General features: G+C 35.8%; 1 protein-coding gene across 1 annotated transcript; it reads left to right on the top strand.

The window, feature by feature from the left end:
• The first annotated feature begins 12,964 nt into the window (after nucleotides 1-12,964).
• Nucleotides 12,965-19,834, top strand: LOC107817359 (uncharacterized). Its single transcript, XM_016643164.2, has 3 exons — nucleotides 12,965-13,320; nucleotides 15,511-15,733; nucleotides 18,976-19,834. The coding sequence occupies exons 1-3, from the start codon at nucleotides 13,054-13,056 to the stop codon at nucleotides 19,422-19,424; spliced, it is 939 nt and encodes a 312-aa protein (XP_016498650.1). The 5' UTR covers nucleotides 12,965-13,053; the 3' UTR covers nucleotides 19,425-19,834.
• Nucleotides 19,835-20,175: the final 341 nt, after the last annotated feature.

The following is a 20,175-nucleotide window of genomic DNA, read 5'->3' as shown; positions in this document are numbered from 1 at the left end:
GGCAGAAATTCCTTCACTTCGAATCATTGTCGAAGCGGAAATCGAAGACAGCGAGTGGGTCAAGACTCGGTTAGAGCAATTGACTTTGATTGATGAAAAGCGAATGGCCGCAGTTTGTCACGGACAGTTATACCAACGAAGGATGGCCCGTGCTTACAACAAGAAAGTCCGACCCAGGAATTTCGAAGTAGGTCAGCTGGTACTAAGGCGTATTCTGCCGCATCATGAGGAAGCAAAAGGTAAGTTTGCCCCAAATTGGAAAGGCCCATACATCATAAGGAAGATATTGCCGAGAGGAGCATTGTATTTAGGTGATATCGAAGGAAATGACCCCGACACAGCAGTAAATGCGGATGCAGTCAAGAGATACTACGTCTGAATTATACTCCAGTAGTCTTGCCACATTTGAAATGATGAAGGTTTTATTCCCCACTACTCCCCAAACACCGCCCAATTCTCTTTACAAACTTTTGAGCCGCTTACAAAAAAAAAAAAAAAACATTGATTGAGGCTTGAACTACGTTTGACTTGATTCCGAAAGGATACGTAGGCAGCCTCTCCCTGAGGTTCAGTCACACCAACAATAAAATCCCATTCACCCTGAAATTGAAACCGGGGCACGTCGAGCAGTTTAGAAGTTAGTATCATCTGCCTCTCTTTACCAAGCACAAGCTTTCAGATCAATTACCAAAGATAGTGGGAAACCAATAAGCGTCACAAATGGAGACCGGCACACTCTGAATCGAGAAAGAAAAAATGAGAGAGTCTCGTCGGTGAAAACCTTCGGGCACCACGAGGCGACGGGAGTAGAGAAACCAAAATGAGAGAGCTTGTTTAGTAAAAACTCGCAAAGAGTGCTATCAAGCGATGACAGGAAGAGAAATGAGAGAGGTCAGCTGGCGAAAACCCGCAAAGGACGCTGTTGGCCGAAAAAGAATGACTCCACCCTAAGAAGGTCTCGGCAAAGCTCCACCGTTTTGGAATCACAGATCCGTTCTGGTTCAGGGAAACGCAAGTTCATGGAAGGTCAGGTGTCCAGTCCAAAGAGTATGTCATGTCATTTAAAGCCAGCGTTATCTTCCTCAGATAAGTCTTTCTCGTCCCAAAAGGGACACTCCCTTCCTGAAATTTGTTTTCTCCTTTCTTTATTTCCCTTCGAATCCCTTTATGTTTCAACCCCAAGTTCAGGATACACCGGAAAGGGCAGGTGGCAGGTTTGTTTTCACGGAATTCCGTTTCATGAAGGAAAACGCCTCGTTTCGTTGGTACGTTTGTCCAAGCCTGATGAATCATGATGTTTGATGGCGTTCAAAGTAAAGAGGAAAAAGAGAAATTTCCCCCAGCAAGTCCGCCTTCGGACGAATCCCCACAGAGTCTCCCTTTGTACAATCCCCCACAAAGTCTCCCCAATATATATATAAAAAAAAATCCCCGTTGGAATTTCCCCAGCACATCCCCAGCGAGTCCCTTTGTAAAAATTCCCCAACAAGCTTACCCCAACCAAGCCTAGAAAGCCCGCTTCGAAACAAATCCCCAGCATGCCCCATTGTACAAAAATCCACACAAAGAATCCACTTTGTAAATATTCCCCCATAGGGTTTCCTTTGTACAAATCCCCACAAAATACCTCCAATAAAATCCCCGTTGAGAACCTCCAAGGAAAACGGGACACAAAAAAAAAAAAAAAGAGAAAAGAAAAAAAAGCCTTATGAGGCAAATCATCACAGAACCTGGAAATACAAGCCTGAGCGGTCTAAAGGGTTTCGGCATATGAATCAAATCAATGGCGGGACTTCACAACAAAAATGAAGATGCAACAAAGCAACCGGGAACGATCAAGGTCACCAAACCGACCGTCATTTCTGAACTAACAATTGTCCTTTGTCTGAAAAGTTGAAACAGGTGTAATCCAAGACAACCGTGCAAGAAGCAGGTGTCGCCCAAAGAAGAAGATACATGGGTACAAGAAATATTTTGGCAACAAGGAATTCACTCGAAAGGTAAGTTTCCACGAAACTCCCTTTTATCTTCTACTAAAACAGGAAAATTCAAAAAAAGAGGTTGCTTAGTATTCTCGAACTTTGTCCCCAGCCAGCCAGCATTAGGGTTTAAAACCCTAAACTGAGCTTTTCCATGCAATCAGCATTAGGGTTTTAAACCCTAAACTGAATTTTTCCTTTAATCAGCATTAGGGTTTTAAAACCCTAAACTGAACTTTTCCTTTAGTCAGCATTAGGGTTTTAAACCGTAAACTGAACTTTTTCCCTTCAGCCAGCATTAGGGTTTTAAACCCTAAACTGAGCTTTTCCATGCAATCAGCATTAGGTTTTTAAACCCTAAACTGAATTTTTCCTTTAATCAGCATTAGGGTTTTAAACCCTAAACTGAACTTTTTTCCTTTAGTTAGCATTAGGGTTTTAAACCCTAAACTGAACTTTTTTCCCTTCAGCCAGCATTGGGGTTTTAAACCCTAAACTGAGCTTTTCCATGCAATCAACATTAGGGTTTTAAACCCTAAACTGAATTTTTCCTTTAATCAGCATTAGAGTTTTAAAACCCTAAACTGAATTTTCCCTTTAGTCAGCATTAGGGTTTTAAACCCTAAACTGAATTTTTCCTTTAATCAGCATTAGGGTTTTAAACCCTAAACTGAACTTTTCCTTTAGTCAGCATTAGGGTTTTAAACCCTAAACTGAACTTTTTTCCCTTCAGCCAGCATTAGGGTTTTAAACCCTAAACTGAGCTTTTCCATGCAATCAGCATTAGGGTTTTAAACCCTAAACTGAATTTTTCCTTTAATCAGCATTAGGGTTTTAAACCCTAAACTGAACCTTTTTCCCTTTCAGCCAGCATTAGGGTTTTAAACCCTAAATTGAACTTTTTCCCTTCAGCCAGCATTAGGGTTTTAAACCCTAAACTGAGCTTTTCCATGCAATCAGCATTAGGGTTTTAAAACCCTAAACTGAATTTTTCCTTCAGCCAGCATTAGGGTTTTAAACCCTAAACTGAGCTTTTCCATGCAATCAGCATTAGGGTTTTAAACCCTAAACTGAACTTTTTTCCATTCAGCCAGCATTAGGGTTTTAAACCCTAAACTGAGCTTTTCCATGCAATCAGCATTAGGGTTTTAAACCCTAAACTGAATTTTTCCTTTAGTCAGCATTAGGGTTTTAAACCCTAAACTGAACTTTTTTCCATTCAGCCAGCATTAGGGTTTTAAACTCTAAACTGAGCTTTTCCATGCAATCAGCATTAGGGTTTTAAACCCTAAACTGAATTTTTCCTTTAGTCAGCATTAGGGTTTTAAACCCTAAACTGAACTTTTTTCCATTCAGCCAGCATTAGGGTTTTAAACCCTAAACTGAGCTTTTCCATGCAATCAACATTAGGGTTTTAAACCCTAAACTGAATTTTTCCTTTAGTCAGCATTAGGGTTTTAAACCCTAAACTGAACTTTTTCCATTCGGCCAACATTAGGGTTTTAAACCCTAAACTGAGCTTTTCCATGCAATCAGCATTAGGGTTTTAAACCCTAAATTGAATTTTTCCTTTAGTCAGCATTAGGGTTTTAAACCCTAAACTGAATTATCCCTTTAGTCAGCATTAGGGTTTTAAACCCTAAACTGAATTTTTCTTTTAATCAGCATTAGGGTTTTAAACCCTAAACTGAACTTTTCCTTTAGTCAGCATTAGGGTTTAAAACCCTAAACTGAACTTTTTTCCATTCAGCCAGCATTAGGGTTTTAAACCCTAAACTGAGCTTTTCCATGCAATCAGCATTAGGGTTTTAAACCCTAAACTGAATTTTTCCTTTAGTCAGCATTAGGGTTTTAAACCCTAAACTGAACTTTTTTCCCATTCAGCCAGCATTAGGGTTTTAAACCCTAAATTGAGTTTTTCCATGCAACCAGCATTAGGCTTTTAAACCCTAAACTGAGAACTTTTCCTTTTAGTCAGCATTAGGGTTTTAAACCCTAAACTGAACTTTTTCCCTTCAGCCAGCATTAGGGTTTTAAACCCTAAACTGAGCTTTTCCATGCAATCAGCATTAGGGTTTTAAACCCTAAACTGAATTTTTCCTTTAATCAGCATTAGAGTTTTAAAACCCTAAACTGAATTTTCCCTTTAGTCACCATTAGGGTTTTAAACCCTAAACTGAATTTTTCTTTTAGTCAGCATTAGGGTTTTAAACCCTAAACTGTATTTTTCCTTTAATCAGCATTAGGGTTTTAAACCCTAAACTGAACTTTTCCTTTAATCAGCATTAGGGTTTTAAACCCTAAACTGAACTTTTTTCCCTTCAGCCAGCATTAGGGGTTTAAACCCTAAACTGAGCTTTTCCATGCAATCAGCATTAGGGTTTTAAACCCTAAACTGAATTTTTCCTTTAATCAGCATTAGAGTTTTAAAACCCTAAACTGAATTTTCCCTTTAGTCACCATTAGGGTTTTAAACCCTAAACTGAATTTTTCTTTTAGTCAGCATTAGGGTTTTAAACCCTAAACTGTATTTTTCCTTTAATCAGCATTAGGGTTTTAAACCCTAAACTGAACTTTTCCTTTAGTCAGCATTAGGGTTTTAAACCCTAAACTGAACTTTTTCCCCTTCAGCCAGCATTAGGGTTTTAAACTCTAAACTGAGCTTTTCCATGCAATCAGCATTAGGGTTTTAAACCCTAAACTGAATTTTTCCTTTAATCAGCATTAGGGTTTTAAACCCTAAACTGAACTTTTCCTTTAGTCAGCATTAGGGTTTTAAACCCTAAACTGAACTTTTTTCCATTCAGCCAGCATTAGGGTTTTAAACCCTAAACTGAGCTTTTCCATGCAATCAGCATTAGGTTTTTAAACCCTAAACTGAATTTTTCCTTTAGTCAGCATTAGGGTTTTAAACCCTAAACTGAACTTTTTTCCATTCAGCCAGCATTAGGGTTTTAAACCCTAAACTGAGCTTTTCCATGCAATCAGCATTAGGGTTTTAAACCCTAAACTGAACTCTTTCCATTCAGCCATTATTAGGGTTTTAAACCCTAAACTGAGCTTTTTCCATGCAATCAGCATTAGGGTTTTAAACCCTAAACTGAACTCTTTCCATTCAGCCAGCATTAGGGTTTTAAACCCTAAACTGAGCTTTTTCCATGCATGTCAGCATTAGGGTTTTAACCCTAAACTAAACTTTTTCCTTTAGTCAGCATTAGGGTTTTAAACCCTGAACTGAACTTTTTCCTTTAATCAACATTAGGGTTTTAAACCCTAAACTGAACTTTTCCCCAGTTGCTCAGTATTAGAGTTTCAACTCTAAACTGAACCTTTCCCCAGCTAGACGATATTAGGGCTCCAACCCTGAACTGAGCATGCATATCCTCTTTCATCAATTTTATGAACTTCCTGGCGAATAATTCACGAAATTTCCTAGTGAAACTGGGGCAGAAAATTTCGTTCATTTGTTTTTCCCGTAGGTCTAACCTCGAGCCACACGGATCGAAACGACCCACAAGATGAGTCTCAACTCAGAATCTAAGAAGAAAAAGAAAAAAAAGATGTCCCGAGACACCGGAGAAAATGGAAGGCGTGATCGCTCCAAGGTTTGATCAAGGTCCCGAGTTCTACCAACCCCGTCATATTCAGTATCGCAGAAATAAATAGGCGCCTCCAACTTGCAAGCATCAAGATTCAGATCGGAGTCTACAAGCAGAATCAGCTAAGACCCAAGATCAGGTCGCAAAAGAATCATAGATAGGAATCTTGTAACTAGCAGTTGACATGCATATAAGTGTTTAGTTCAGTTTCAGTTTTCCTTTGGTTGTAATAAGGCGGTCAGTGACGCAGCAGTGACAACAACAACAGCAGTAACAGCAAGCATTGCAATCCCATGGTAGTCCCAGCTGCCAAAATTTTCCCGAACTACATTGACCTGATTCCTGTTTAGCCCAGGATATGTAGGAAATCTTTGAAGCAAGATTCGGTCAGATCTTTCAAAAACATGCTTCACACGGAGTAGTCCATAGGTAAAAATCGCTCATACACGCTCACTTTATCTTTGCACGAAAACTCTTCGTGTTTCCGAACAAAGAGGGGCAGCTGTGAGCACGTGATTTTTGTTTCGCGCGACAATCGCTCCAAAAGAAATAAAAAAATAATAACAATTGGTCCTGCTGTACAATTTTTGGATTTTTACATGGCACTTTGTTAATTATTTACGATTTTTGCCCATTTTATTTTATTAAAACAAAATACAAAAAATGTATGTGTCATGCATAATTTGAACCGTAATCCGGTTGTTAAATAGAAAATCATAAATAGGCATCTTTGTTCGTGATTTTTGTTTTGTTTGATTTTACCTGTTTTAAATATTTTGATATATGTGTGCAAATAATTGTATTAAGTGTTTATTTAATTTTAATTTGATTTACTTAGGTTTTGTTATAAAATAAAAAAATAATAATAATAAAAGAGAGAGTGCAAAATTGGGTTTGAAAATCAGTTTGGGCTGATTTTCATTTTAATTCAAAGCCCAAACAAACTCAGCCCAAACCCCATGTAAACCCGGTCCAGATCAGCTGACCTCAGGAGGCGTTCCAAACGACGCCGTTTTTATCCAGTCTGATCTGGGCCGTTGATCTCAGATTGATCAACGACCAAGATCTCTCACCCCAAACCCACTAACAGACCCGACCCGTCTCACCCGGACCGACCCCAACCCTTTACCCTTGAAACGACGCTGTTCCCTGTTAGTCGAAGGATCCTGGCCCTTCATCACATCTCATCCAACGGCCAGGATCCACCTACCCACTAACTATATAAACTCATAACATTACCCTGCCTCCCCCTATCCGAACCCCAGCCTTCATCGTCTTCAACCCCAAACCCTAGAGCCGCCTCTGTACACCTTCACCATGAAAGCCGGCGGCACGGACGCCGGTGACCCCACCCTTAACACCATAGAACCCCCTTGCCATCCGGAACACGGATCTGTTAACCACGTAACTCGAATCCCTTCCCACCTTCTCGAATCTTCGTTTGAAGATTCGAGTCGGAACTTGACTTACACCGTTTAACCCCAGTTTCACACCAGACACTCCCCAGACCCCCCTCGTGACCAAACCATGCTTGGTTTGGTCCAAATCTGATCAGGGAAGCATGAATCCCAGATCTGATTTTTTGGAACCTTAGGGTTACTCGTCACTGGTCCATATCCGTTCAAGCCGAAGAGATTAAGGTCTAATGGACCTTAATCGAAGTGTTTCTCATCTGAGAAACACTTCGATTAAAGTCCGTTCAGCCTTAAGAAAGGTCTGTTCGAATCCAAGTAAGATTTTGATTTTTCGGGGTTCAAGGTAAGTTTTGCTTTCTTTTCTTTATTTGTTTTGGTTCATCTGATTGTTTTAAAGGTCTATTCATGTTTTGTTTGTGTCCCTGAATTTTATCAACTGTGCCCTGTCCACTTTGCCTGAACCTCTGTTGTTTGATTGAGTCTTTCTATTGGTTCTGATAATGTGTATGTAAGTGTTGTGCAATTAGCTGATTTTCAAATTTGAACTGACTAATTGATTCCTCGAATACCACTTTGTTTAGTCAGTATAATTCAAATCATGTGTCGATACTGTTAAATGTCTGATTTTTGGCTACGATTGTGCATGTTATGATTAATATAGTCGAGTCGACATGTGTCGTCAATTAGTTTCAATTGCCTGAACAATAACAAATCGATTTGCTTCTGGACACATTTGTTTGAATCAATTAGGAACTGAGTTTGCTTATTTATAATTGGTAATTTGAATCAGAAATGCAAAGATCAATGTTCTGTTTAGTCACAGTTTTGAAATTGGAGGGCATGTGCACTTATGCACAACATGTGCATTTTGTGCATAGCCTGTGCCCTGCCTAAGCGCTTTTGAATTAAATAGTTGGACAGCATGTGCTGTCAGACTACATCCTGCTGCCCATATTCTGCTTTAAGTTTCAGAAGTAATAAACATTACTAAAAAGTTTAAGCCTGCCAAGGGAATGTCATGGGTTTAATACTTAAATAGCTAAGTGGAAACTGAAAAGAAGATGGCACATGGGAGGGGTGTTCTTTTGGTCTAACAGGCTGTTAAAGGGCTGAGGTTTAGGCTTATAAAAGAAAGGAGACAGACATAAGAGGGAGGACATCAGATAGATCTGGGAGGAGAGAGCAAAAATACATACATATACACACATAGACACACACACAGAGGGACATTGATAATAAAGGGAGGGGAATACACTGATATAAAGGGGATTGATAAGAAAACAGGAAAAGGGAGTTGTCTGAAAACACACGGATAGAAATAGATAAAGAGAGGCCTAACACAGAAAAAAGGAACTGCAGTTTTTTTTTCATCTTTGTCTTGATTCTCAACTAGTCTGGATTTGCCTGTTCCATATTGAGTTATCCTGAGTCTTGTTTGAGATTACTAGTTGTGTGTAGTATCAGTTCAGTTCTGGATCCATTCTGGTTAAATTCTGATTCCATATTGCTGGGAATTTGCTACATTCTGCCATCTTTCATTGGCTCTAAATTGCATTTTTGCACTGGGAATTTGTCCTGCTGTTGTTCATCTGTTACTGCTGTTCCGCTTGCACTGTTGCTCAACTGACTCCCCTACTTTCTTCATTGTAAGCATTTCCTCAGGTACACATTTCGAATCTGTCTGATGTTGCAATGAAAGTTGAATCGAAAGATCTGAAGGAGTTATAATCATCTGTTGCATTGTTTACGAATTTTTTATATAAATGTTGTTAAGATGTGTAAGTTTTAGTCTGTTAGCTTAATAGAGATACATTAGTAAGGTTGTACTTAATTAAAGTTTATGCCAATCTAAAACTGCGACATTTGACTCGTTTAGTAGTATACAAGATGTAAATACAATTCATGAAATGTGCAGCCATTTAACACGATTGTTAACTTAAACTCGCTCCTTCAGCATGCTTTAAATATGTAAGGGCAAATGGCCGTTTAAATCTAGCTAAAGATAATACAGTTTCAGATTCTCGAGTTTCAGCTTCATTAGGCAGTTTATAGGACGAGTTTCAAATATCATTAGTCGCATCTTCTAATAAGTTGGTCTTAATTAATCTTGTCTAAATAAGTTAAAGTTAAAGAGCTCTTGTAGTAGTCGTAGCATTTCATCCATCTTGTATATAATTCTTCTACCAAATTAAAAGCATGTTTCATGAGGTACAACGTTGTTTCACTCTGTAAATAATTAATCAGACGATTAACCAAAATCTGGATTTGGCCAAAGCATATAATTGAATTAGCATGCATCTTTTCTTCTATTTTTAGAGACAAACACATTAGAAATGTATGTCGCTTTAGGATGTTCCTTCTAAAATAATGAGACGAGCCTAGCCAAATAAAAACGTAAATTGCGGGGCCCTCAATAATTGATCATAATAAATACTTAGAATTTGGGATGGACTGTTTAGTGAATTCCACTGCCTTCCCCAAAGATAATAACGTGTTAGATTCTTTAGGCGTGACTTAATTAAATTACATTCTTAAATTCGGGTGCGCATTTATGCGACCCAAATTCAAATCTCAACGGAGTCGAAATGTGTTAACAACTACGGGTGCATTGATTGTGACGTGGTTCGAGATGCATTTTCACGACGTTGCAATTCTATAAAAATAAATGATAATAATAAAAGCGGTTTAAACTTAATAAAAGCACATAAGTCACAACATGTATTTAAATCAGATATTTAGCCATTATAACAATTTAAGCGACCGTGCTAGAACCACGGGATTCGAGGGTGCCTAACACCTTCCCTCGGGTCAACAAAATTCCTTACTTAGAATTTCTGGTTCGCAGACTTCATTTGGAAAAGTCGAAAATTTCCTCGATTTGGGATTCAAGATAAACCGGTGACTTGGGACACCAAAAACCAAACCTTTCCCAAGTGGCGACTCTGAATTAAATAAATAATCCCATTTCGAATATTGTCACTTAAATTGGAAAAACTCCCTCGCGCATTTAACCCTTCGGGGCCGGGTGCGCAAAAAGGAGGTGTGACATTAAGTTGGGTAGATTTTTATTTTCTATTATAACTCACATTTCAATAATATCAATATATAGATCCGCATGGACAAATCACGTGCGACAATCCAAGTATATCATACAGGAGCAGTCAAGCAAGTATACATATATATAATGGATGAAATACAATTCTCCAATCCCTGGACTGGTGTAAATAACATGCTAAAGTATAGGCATATACAAACTATGATATCGTAGCTTAATCCGGTAATTTCATCAATAAAAAGCATTTATCAAGTTCGTTCAGAAATTTCACCTCTAAGTAGAATCATCATGGCTCAATTAGATCACATAAACTGTTACCACATGATATATATCGAAACTCGAAGCTTAAGAGTCATTTTTGGGCTTATAGGAGCCCGAGCACAACCCAACATGAATATATAATTCTGGTGCCCGCACATGGGATCATCCCCACACAAGTGCGCACCCAAAGCACGTGGATATCACAACAACTCAGGCAACTGGTACCTCAACCGTGTTTAAATATGATACTTACCTCAAGCAACTCAAATCACTCCGCTAGCAAGCCCTTTCCTAGCGAATCGACCTCCGAACGTCTCGAATCTAGACATAAACAATTCAATATAATCAACACGAGCTAAAGGAATCAATTCCATAAGAAAATGCTAAGTTCTTAATCAAAAGTAAAAAAGTCAACTCAAAAGCCGGTCCCTACGCCCACATCTCAAAATCTCATAAATGTTACAAAATCCAAAAGCCCATTCAACCACGAGTCCAGCTATTCCAAATTTTCTAAAATCCAACACCAAATTGACCCCCAAATCCCAAATTCAAACTCTCCAAGTCCGTAACCTCAAACTCCCAATATTACACCTCAAAACCACATAATTTTGGTGGGAAAATCAATGGAGAAATATAATTATTGAATAAATTTATCCACAAGTGACTTACCTCAAGAAACCTCTCGAAAATCCTCTCAAAAATCGCCAAATCCCGAGCTTGAAATGTTCAAAATGATGAAAATTACAGAACCCTAGTTTTAATATGCACTGCAGGTGGTTCCGCTTCTGTGGCCCATTTAGGCGTATTGTGGCACCGCTTTTGCGGTCATAAATCCGCATCTGCAGATGTCACTTAAGGTCTAGACATCCCGTTTCTACAGTCCCAAATCTCGCTCCTGCGGGTGCGCTTCTGCGCAAATTCATCTGCTTCTGCGGACCAACCTCCCCAAGCCTTTTTCCTCTTCTGCGACAAGCCACCCGCAACTACGTGATCGCAGGTGCGGTATTTTCCCTTGCACCTGCGCAACTACCTCCACTCACCCAGAACCGCATCTGTGACCCCATGGCCGCACCTGCGGCCTATCCCTCCCATGTGAGGTTGCACCAGACCTGACCACACCAGCTCCTCCAAAATTCCAAAATCCAATCCGATTTCGATCCGAATCACCCATGAGGCCCCTGGACCCCAACTAGTTATACCAACATGTCCTAAAACATGATACAAACTTAGTCGAGCTTTCAAATCATATCAAACAACGCTAAAACCACGAATCACGCATCGGTTCAAACCTATGAACTTTAAACTTCTAACTTCTACATTTGATGCCGAAACCTATCAAATCACGTCCGATTGACCCCAAATTTTGCACACAAGTCACAAATGACACCACAACCTACTCCAACTCCCGGAACTCTAATCTGAGCCTGGTAACAACAAAGTCCACTCTCCGTCAAACTTATAAATTTTCAACTTTTGTCATTTCAAGCCTAATTCCACTACGGACCTCCAAATCACAATCCGAACATGCTCATAAGTCCAAAATCGCCCAACGGAGCTAACGCAACAATCAAAACTCCATTCCGGAGTCATTTACTCATAAGTCAACATCCGGTCAATCTTTCCAACTTAAGCTTCTAGCCTTGAGACTAAGTATCTCAATTCATTTCGAAACCTCTCTGGACCCAAACCAACTATCCCGGCAAGTCGCATAACAATTGTAAAGCATAAAAATGAGCAGTAAATGGAGGAACGGGGCTACACTCTCAAAACGATCGATCGGATCGTTATAATATATATGTGGCTATTGGGTCGGGTGGATCATATCCAGTTGGGTCATACCTGTTTTAATTAGATTATTATTTATTAAACTGAAGATAAAAAATAAAAATCATGAATAAGAAAATACTATTGAAAAGTTGTATTTTTCAAGCATTATGATTTTTGTGTGATTTAGTAAAAGTTTTATAAATTTTGTATGAGAAAACGTAGTTATATAATTTTAGTGGAAAAAAAATATATAAGAATATTTGTGAAATTTACCCTAGAATTTGACAAACTAGTGATGTAGAGCTTGTCGATAGTGGTGAATACTCGCAATATTTTCAGAAGTCTTAGATACCATACGATAGATAAGTTGTGGTTGTGGTCCATTTAACAAATGTTTTCCTTTAGATTCTTTTTTTTCTTTTTTTCCCTTTTTTAAAAGTTAAACTTCTATCCAATACTGATTTTTTTTTAGAAAAATTATATTATCATGTCGCCTAAAAAATATTTTTTACAAACTGTAAAAGTAACACGTGCATAAGAAGATTGGGATTAATAACCTATAAAGTAAAGCATATAACTTATTACAACAGATTAATATATATTAAGAATATATTTTTTTACATTGTTGATTAATGTATATAGAATTATTCTTCTTTTTAAGAAAATACTACAAAACTAGAGGCACACACTTATATATCGGACCCCAACAATTCAGAAGTTAATTTCCTTACCAAAATGATAATATCATAGTCAATTCGAATGAGACCCAACATCCAAATTTTTAATCCATAAATTTCGGTAGCATATTCCAAATTTAAGCAAATATTCCAATATGTACATAAGAATTGCTGACTTGGCACACACTATATATTCATTCACTCTTCCCTCCACCAAAACACAATTTCATTCAAAGACATCCATTTTCTTTTATTTTCATATCTTTTTTTTTTCTTTTCTCCATCTATGTTAGGTTCTAAATGATCATTACAAGAAACATGGATGTTCAAAATGAAAATCCAAATATGGTAGAAGAAAATAAGATCCTATGCAGTTTCTTTCATGGAAATATCTTTATACTTACAAATGAAGAAGAAGAAGAAGAATACTGCAATTACAATTATAATAATGAAAATAATACCTCTACTTATATATTAGATTGTGAGGATTATGATGAAAGAGGAAGAGGTGGAAACAATGAGGCAGAAAGAGCTATCTATTGGGAATCACAAGAAGTCTTGCTGCAGGTATGTTTATGAAGTTTTTTTATTCATCTTATTATATGAAATTAAGGCTTTAAAATTTTGGAGGAAGATTTTTCAAGCTGAAACAATTCTTTCTTTTAAATATGTTCAAGATGGTGTTTTTCATTTCCATTATCCCCTGATTCTAAGTTACAAACTTTTAATCAGTTTAGGGGGTTTTGTTCTCTTATTAGGGTATTTTGTAAATAAATTTTCTCTTTATTCATTTTATTTTTCCTCACAATGATAAGATGAATCTGATATGATTTGTTCATTTTCCACTTTTTCGAGATATTCACCACAAATTTGCTTAGGGGTATAAACAAATAGACTTTTGAATAATTTTTTTGAAATGGAAAGGTAATAGGATTTTCACTTTTACGGAAGGGTACTTATACATATATATATTTTCTGCAAATGCATACAAACACTTTTCATACAAACAGAGTGTTCTAGAGTTTGTTTAGGAAAAAGGTACTTTATAGCCACTCTTAAAATAATAGTCGAAAAATTATATTTTTTATGTATATGTATGCATTTTTTATGTTATATATAAAAATTATATACTTTTTCGGCTACCAAATATAAATAATTTTTGACACGGGCTAAAAGTGATAATACCCCAAAACTTCCATATGCAATATATTGTTTCATGGGCCATCCTTTACTAGTTTTATATAATCGACGGATATCAGTTAGAATCTAAATTTCCTCATATTTGCAAATGCATACGAACACTTAATTTTCATATCAACAGAAAGTTCTAGAGTTTATACTTCTGTTTGATCACCCGGCCGGTATTTGAACTTTATTTGCTCGGTTAATTCTGATTCTTGCCGAATAAATTTACTAAGAAGCTAAATTCCTTCGTCTACGAAGAAATTTTCCATCCTCAAGTTTCGAATCCAAGACTTTTAGTTTAACTCTGGGTAGCAGGCAGAGGCAAATCTAGAATTTAAATACTATGAGTTTAACTTTTACGAATTTTAGTGTTGAATTCACTATATTTTTAAAGCAATGGGTTCATATCTATTATTTATGTAATTTTAATAAATTTTTACATATAAATTTTTACACTGCATCAAAAGTTATGAGTTCAATTGAATCGGTCGGCACACTACATGCGCCCCTGTAGTGGGTCTCATTTTCATTACGCAAAGAGGTCTTTTCTTTTAAAATTTTGGCTTATTGCGGGGAGAAAAGGAAAGGCAAAATGTTTATTTTTTTCTGAATAAATTTTATAAAGTACTTTCGAGTTGAAAACAATAACCACTTCAGCTTTTAAATGTTACAAAGATTAAGTTGAAATATTTTCAGAAATCTCAAAAATTTCAAAAACCGATAAATATAAAAAAAAATTATTTTGTTAAGTGTTTATCAATGAATTTATTTTCAAAAGATTAACATTTTACTATATATTAATAAAAATGGGGTAGGTAGAAAGCAGAGTGTATGGTTTACCTTTAATTTCTTTTTTCAATTGACGATTATATTTAGTTATTGACATGAGATATCTGGAACAGTCATTTTCTAGAATTGGCGAAACTACAAACGTGCTTTGTTCAGGCCAAACATCTGGTGGAATTTTAATGTGAGGCTGCAGTTAATCATATAAGCAAAAATCACTCTTTTGTTTGTTTTTTAGCATTTTCCTATCATAGTTAAATACTAAATTATAACAACATTAAAGCATGTGCTACGATATTCAAAAAATATATCTTACACTATCAGAATAGAAAATTTCAGTGGAATATATTGCAGTTTGCTTGACACTATGGTTCTTTGTAAGGACATATAAAAATCTTTTATGGAGGGCAAGATTTTTCAATATTGATCGCTCAATATATTTAGTGTGACCACAATTGAATGGTTAAGGATTTGGTCATTTATTACGATAATTCTAAACCACTCTTTTGGCCACTACAAATCCCACTACTTTTTAGGGCTCACTTGATGTCACACATTTTTTTTTATTTCCCATTAATTGGATAACTAAAAAGAAGTTTAAATAAAATCAGAGCTTGCTAGTTAAACTTCAAAATGGTCCATTTTTTCAAAAATCTCTTTTAACATTTTGAAAGATTCATGTAAGCTACAAAAAATCTTAAAGCAAAATAAAGATACCTGTAATTATATATGTCATGCTCTTTTCAAGGGTTTATTTATAAAATATAATTTTGCAAAATATTTCAGGAAATTTTGGAGCAATATAGCTTGATTGGATCAAAACTACGAGAAGGGATAACAAGAAATGTTGATAGAGTTAAAGAGGGAAATGTTTGTGAATGTTCAAATCCAAAAGTAGAAGGATGTGCTAAGTGCCTAAGGAGAAGAGTGGTACATCAGCTTTGTGAAAAAGGATTCAATGCATGTCTTTGTACTTCAATATGGAAACACACCTCAAAGATGCCAGGAGGTACCATACTACTTTCCCTTTACATAATTAATAATATTTTTTTTTGGTTTCCTATCCGGTGTCCGGTACCCGCATTACCGCCCGATTATGATAAAAACTTACCCGCACCGGGTGTTTACATCAAACCAATAGATATATGACATGTGTCTTGCATATGGATTTCAATCATTTAACCATGGTAAATTACATGCATTCTCATCTAATTAAATTAATTAACCATAGTGATTTAATAGTTTGGTGTAAACACCCGGTGTGGATAAGTATTTACCGCCCGACTATATCCGGATTCGCGCCTCGTAGGTCTCCATTTGGGGCGAAGCGCTCCCTACTAAGGATTTTTCCATACCCAGGGCTCGAACCCGAGACCTCTGGTTAAGGGAGGAGCAGTCTCATCCACTGCACCACATCCTTTGGTGGTATAATTCATAGTATTGGTTTATGGTGAAGTTGATGATTAATAATTTCTTGCAATTTATTTGAATTTAACTTTTATATATTTACCGTGTAGAAAATTTCACTAATACTATATTTAAAAATATTATTATAGATAATTTGTCTTATTTTTCAAGTTACTAATATAATCCAAACTAGTCAATTTGGACGCGCTCTGCGCGATCCTAAAAATATGAAGGTATGGATGAAATTTTATGGTAAAATTTTTATAATTACAAATTTAATCTTTATTCTTTGTTCATTTTTATCTTGTCTATGCTCTCCAACCATAACATTATCACTTATGATGTAATTGCACTCCAAAGTTGATTGCTCCTTTTTAAAATCTTCTAAGACTCAGCTTTATCTAATTTTACACACATGGAAGGGCTATATCTTCTTTTTTTATGAGAATAAAATTGGATAATATATTAATATTAAGATAATGTCCTTGAATGAACATTAACTATTGACCTCGGAACCTCTTTGTACTATTTGCGATATTTTGATGATATCCTATATCATGCCACAAAGTGATACTATCATTATTAAGCAATATAATTTTGAAATTCATCACGACAAATAGTTCTTCTATATGTTACAGCAAAAACTTTTATTATATAATTTCAAGAGCAATAAATAAATAAATAATCAATGACACCAGGTTTAGTCTTATATTTCTATATCTTTACATTATCCTTCATTTTCATTCTTTTTATTTGCTTTTGTATTCGGAGTATTTTTAAATTTTCAAAATAAGGTATTAAAAGCAAAGTGAGAGAAAATATAATCACTTCTACAATATTTAATTAAAGTTCAACGTACCATTCAGTTTTCTTTGTATTTCCATAGTTTCTTAATTCTTTTTAATATTATATTAAATTAAAGATACAAAATATGATCAATAGTAAATAATCAAGGCTAAAACATACATAAATACATCATTTGGTTTTACAAAATGAAAGATTACTTACCAAAAAAGGACAAACGAAAGACAAAGGAGAAGAAACAGAAAGAGAAGTAGGAGAATGATTAGACCATTCTATTTTTGTAATCTTTAATATCTGGCATATTCATTCTAGGGAAATGAAAAAAAAAATAGCAATATTACACAAAAAGAACAAAAATAAAATTATCAAGCACATCATAGAAGAACAAAAGACTCTATTTGATACTAATATATTTTTAGATTTAGCAGGAGAAAAATAAAATGTCAACACATTCTCAGTCATAAACAAAAATATTCTCGCACTTGAACCACCAGAAGGAACCCATTGCCCCAATTACATATACCTCCATTTAAATTGTATACTGAAATTAAGAAACCAACTATGTAAGACATCTGTAAATCCAAATGGCATACATATATGTAAGTTGTAAATACTCGTATTGCGCTAAACTATACCACAAATTTAACAAAAATGGTTTCATACAAATTCATGATCACAAACTCTGAGCCAACTTTATAAGAAGGAAGCACGAGATAATAGATGCCCATGGATTATCGATTGCTTTGTCGGTACCATACTTGAAATAGTCCTACAATAACATCCTTAAAATACTCAGATCAGACATGCAGATAATTTCAACCATTTATCATTAAAAAAAATCATTTTAACGCAAAAAGTTAAAGAATATTTTTTCAAGAAGATAGACCCCCCATTCATGATATGTTTAGGTATTGGTCGCAAAAGAAATGCGGACAAATTGAGCCAATTTTGGCTTTCAAGGATGGTAGAAGCATAAAAAATAATCTAATACTAAAGTAAGAATTACGTGAACTAAACCTCAAAAGATTGACCAACACTTCAATCAACCCTGTCCTATTTGTATATATTTCAAAGTTCTAATTTCAATATCTAGAGAATTCGTGACATCCTCTAAAATTGTTCCTAAAATAAATAGCAAATATAATTGAGTAAAAAAAGTTAAGATAATTCGAAGAAAAGGAACCTGCAAAGTCATGAATTTCTTTTGGGTTTTTTTTCGGAGCAGAAAGTGTCATGTCGTTGAATCAAGCTTTTGAGTGATTTGAAGCAATAACGTTGCTGATCGTTTTTGATTTTCGACTTGAAATTTGGATTCAAAGTCGAAAATAAAAAACGATGCCACATAATCTTGTCTTGCTAACATTTTTTTTTTCCGGCAAGGCACAAAGAGAAAAGGATAAACTGATTATGGTATATTTTATGAGAGAGAAGAGGAGCAGAGGAGGCGTAATTAAGATGATTAGTAGAGGAAGGTTCAATGAAAAGGGTTAATGAAGCAGCGTGACTGTTGAATGGCTAACCGAAGGGTAAAAATGATTTTTAAGACACAAAATAATAGAGAAAAGGTAAAAAACTGAGAAAAAAGATAAGTTAAAAAACTGAGAAAAAAGATAAGTTAAAATACTTGCTGCCACATCACCGGTCCTATGTCCCTCAATTATATATATATATATATATATATATATATATATATATATATATACCGGACAGATGTTGTATTTTAATTTTTAAAAATAGCTGATAATTGTAAAAAAAATTACAAAAAGAATAGATTAACTATCTTACCATTTTCTATGGGTTTGACTTTATGCATTGACAATGAAATTTTGTTACATATCAGGTCGCCAAAAAATAACTCTAAATTTATATATTACTAATAAGTGGAAATTAAACTAGTAACTTGAAAAATAGGATATGCAATATGTTACATATAATAAGTTAAACAAAATTAATAGTATCAAAAATATTTTATTGTCTCAGATTATTAATTTAAGCATAGGTAAATAATCTTAATTAAGTGGACTTGCTCTCAACATGCAGGTAGACATGAATACATAGAAGTGATAGCAAGCACACAAGGAAGAAAGAAGAAAATCCCATTCTTGATAGAATTGGAATTTCAAGATGAATTCAAGATGGCAAAAGCATGCAAAGAATACAGAAAACTGATAAGCCAATTGCCGGAGGTTTTCATAGGCAAATCCGAGCACTTAAACGCCATTATTCGGTTGATGTGTGATGCAGCCAAGAAATTAACAGAACAACAAAGAATCCATTTGGGACCCTGGAGAAAGAGGAATTTCATGCAGATGAAATGGTCAGCTAATAATTCAAATACTACGGCAGAAAGGAGAGTAGTTAATAATACTATTGATCAACAAACTTTGAGTAAACTAAGGTTGAATATTTCACCAAGGCAAGAAGTAGTCTTGAATGATGTTAGGCCTGGTTTGGAGTTTGCTGCTGCAACTGCTGTCAAAGTTGCATAAATAATAACACGAGTTGCATTTTCTCAGGTCTTGGATAAATGTAGTAGGCTACCTATTGGGAAGATTTTAATGGTTTTGAGATTATGAGTTACTAGGTTTTTGGTGGAACATGTGAAGAGTTATGTACTACCGGCACGTCTAGCTGTGAAATCTAATTCTATTATTTGTGAGGGTTAATTCCAATTTCCAGGCATGGTTATTTAACTTTCAGTTTATGCATGGAAATCATAACAAAAACAACAACAACAACAACAACAAACCCAGTATGATTCCAATAAGTGGGGTCTGGGGAGGGTAGTCTGTACGCAGACCTTACCCCTACCTAATGCAGGTAGAGAGGTTGTTTCCAATAGACCCTCGTCTCAGGATGGGTAAGAAGAAGAAGAAGAGGAAAGCAAGGAAGGAAGAAAGAAGGAAGATGAAAGAAAAAGGGAGAGATAAAGGATAAGAAATACCAAATAATAACAACAGGGAATACAATACCCGAGACGAACAAAATCACATAACGTAATAAAAATCTAAGAATATGAAGGGACATGTATGCTACTAAGACTATCGGTGAACAACTAAAAACTACCCACTAATCTTCTACCTTAATCCTCGACCACCACACCCTCCTATCAAGGGTTATGTCCTCAGTGAGCTGAAGCAGCGCCATGTCCTGTCTAATCACCTCTCCCCAGTACTTATTAGGCCTACCTCGACCTCTTCTCAACTCTCCATGGCCAACCTCTCACACCTCCTGATAGGA

This window comes from Nicotiana tabacum, chromosome 6 (genome assembly GCF_000715075.1).
Source record: "Nicotiana tabacum cultivar K326 chromosome 6, ASM71507v2, whole genome shotgun sequence".
NCBI lineage: Eukaryota > Viridiplantae > Streptophyta > Magnoliopsida > Solanales > Solanaceae > Nicotiana > Nicotiana tabacum.
This window is presented reverse-complemented; position numbering and strand designations above follow the sequence as displayed.

What these genes read in the sequence shown, in the direction of transcription:
- LOC107817359 (XM_016643164.2), top strand. Translation starts at nt 13,054, where the DNA reads ATGATCATTACAAGAAACATGGATGTTCAAAATGAAAATCCAAATATG. An exon ending in CACAAGAAGTCTTGCTGCAG is followed by an intron (nt 13,321 to 15,510) that starts GTATGTTTATGA and finishes AAAATATTTCAG; the next exon opens with GAAATTTTGGAGCAATATAG. An exon ending in CACCTCAAAGATGCCAGGAG is followed by an intron (nt 15,734 to 18,975) that starts GTACCATACTAC and finishes CTCAACATGCAG; the next exon opens with GTAGACATGAATACATAGAA.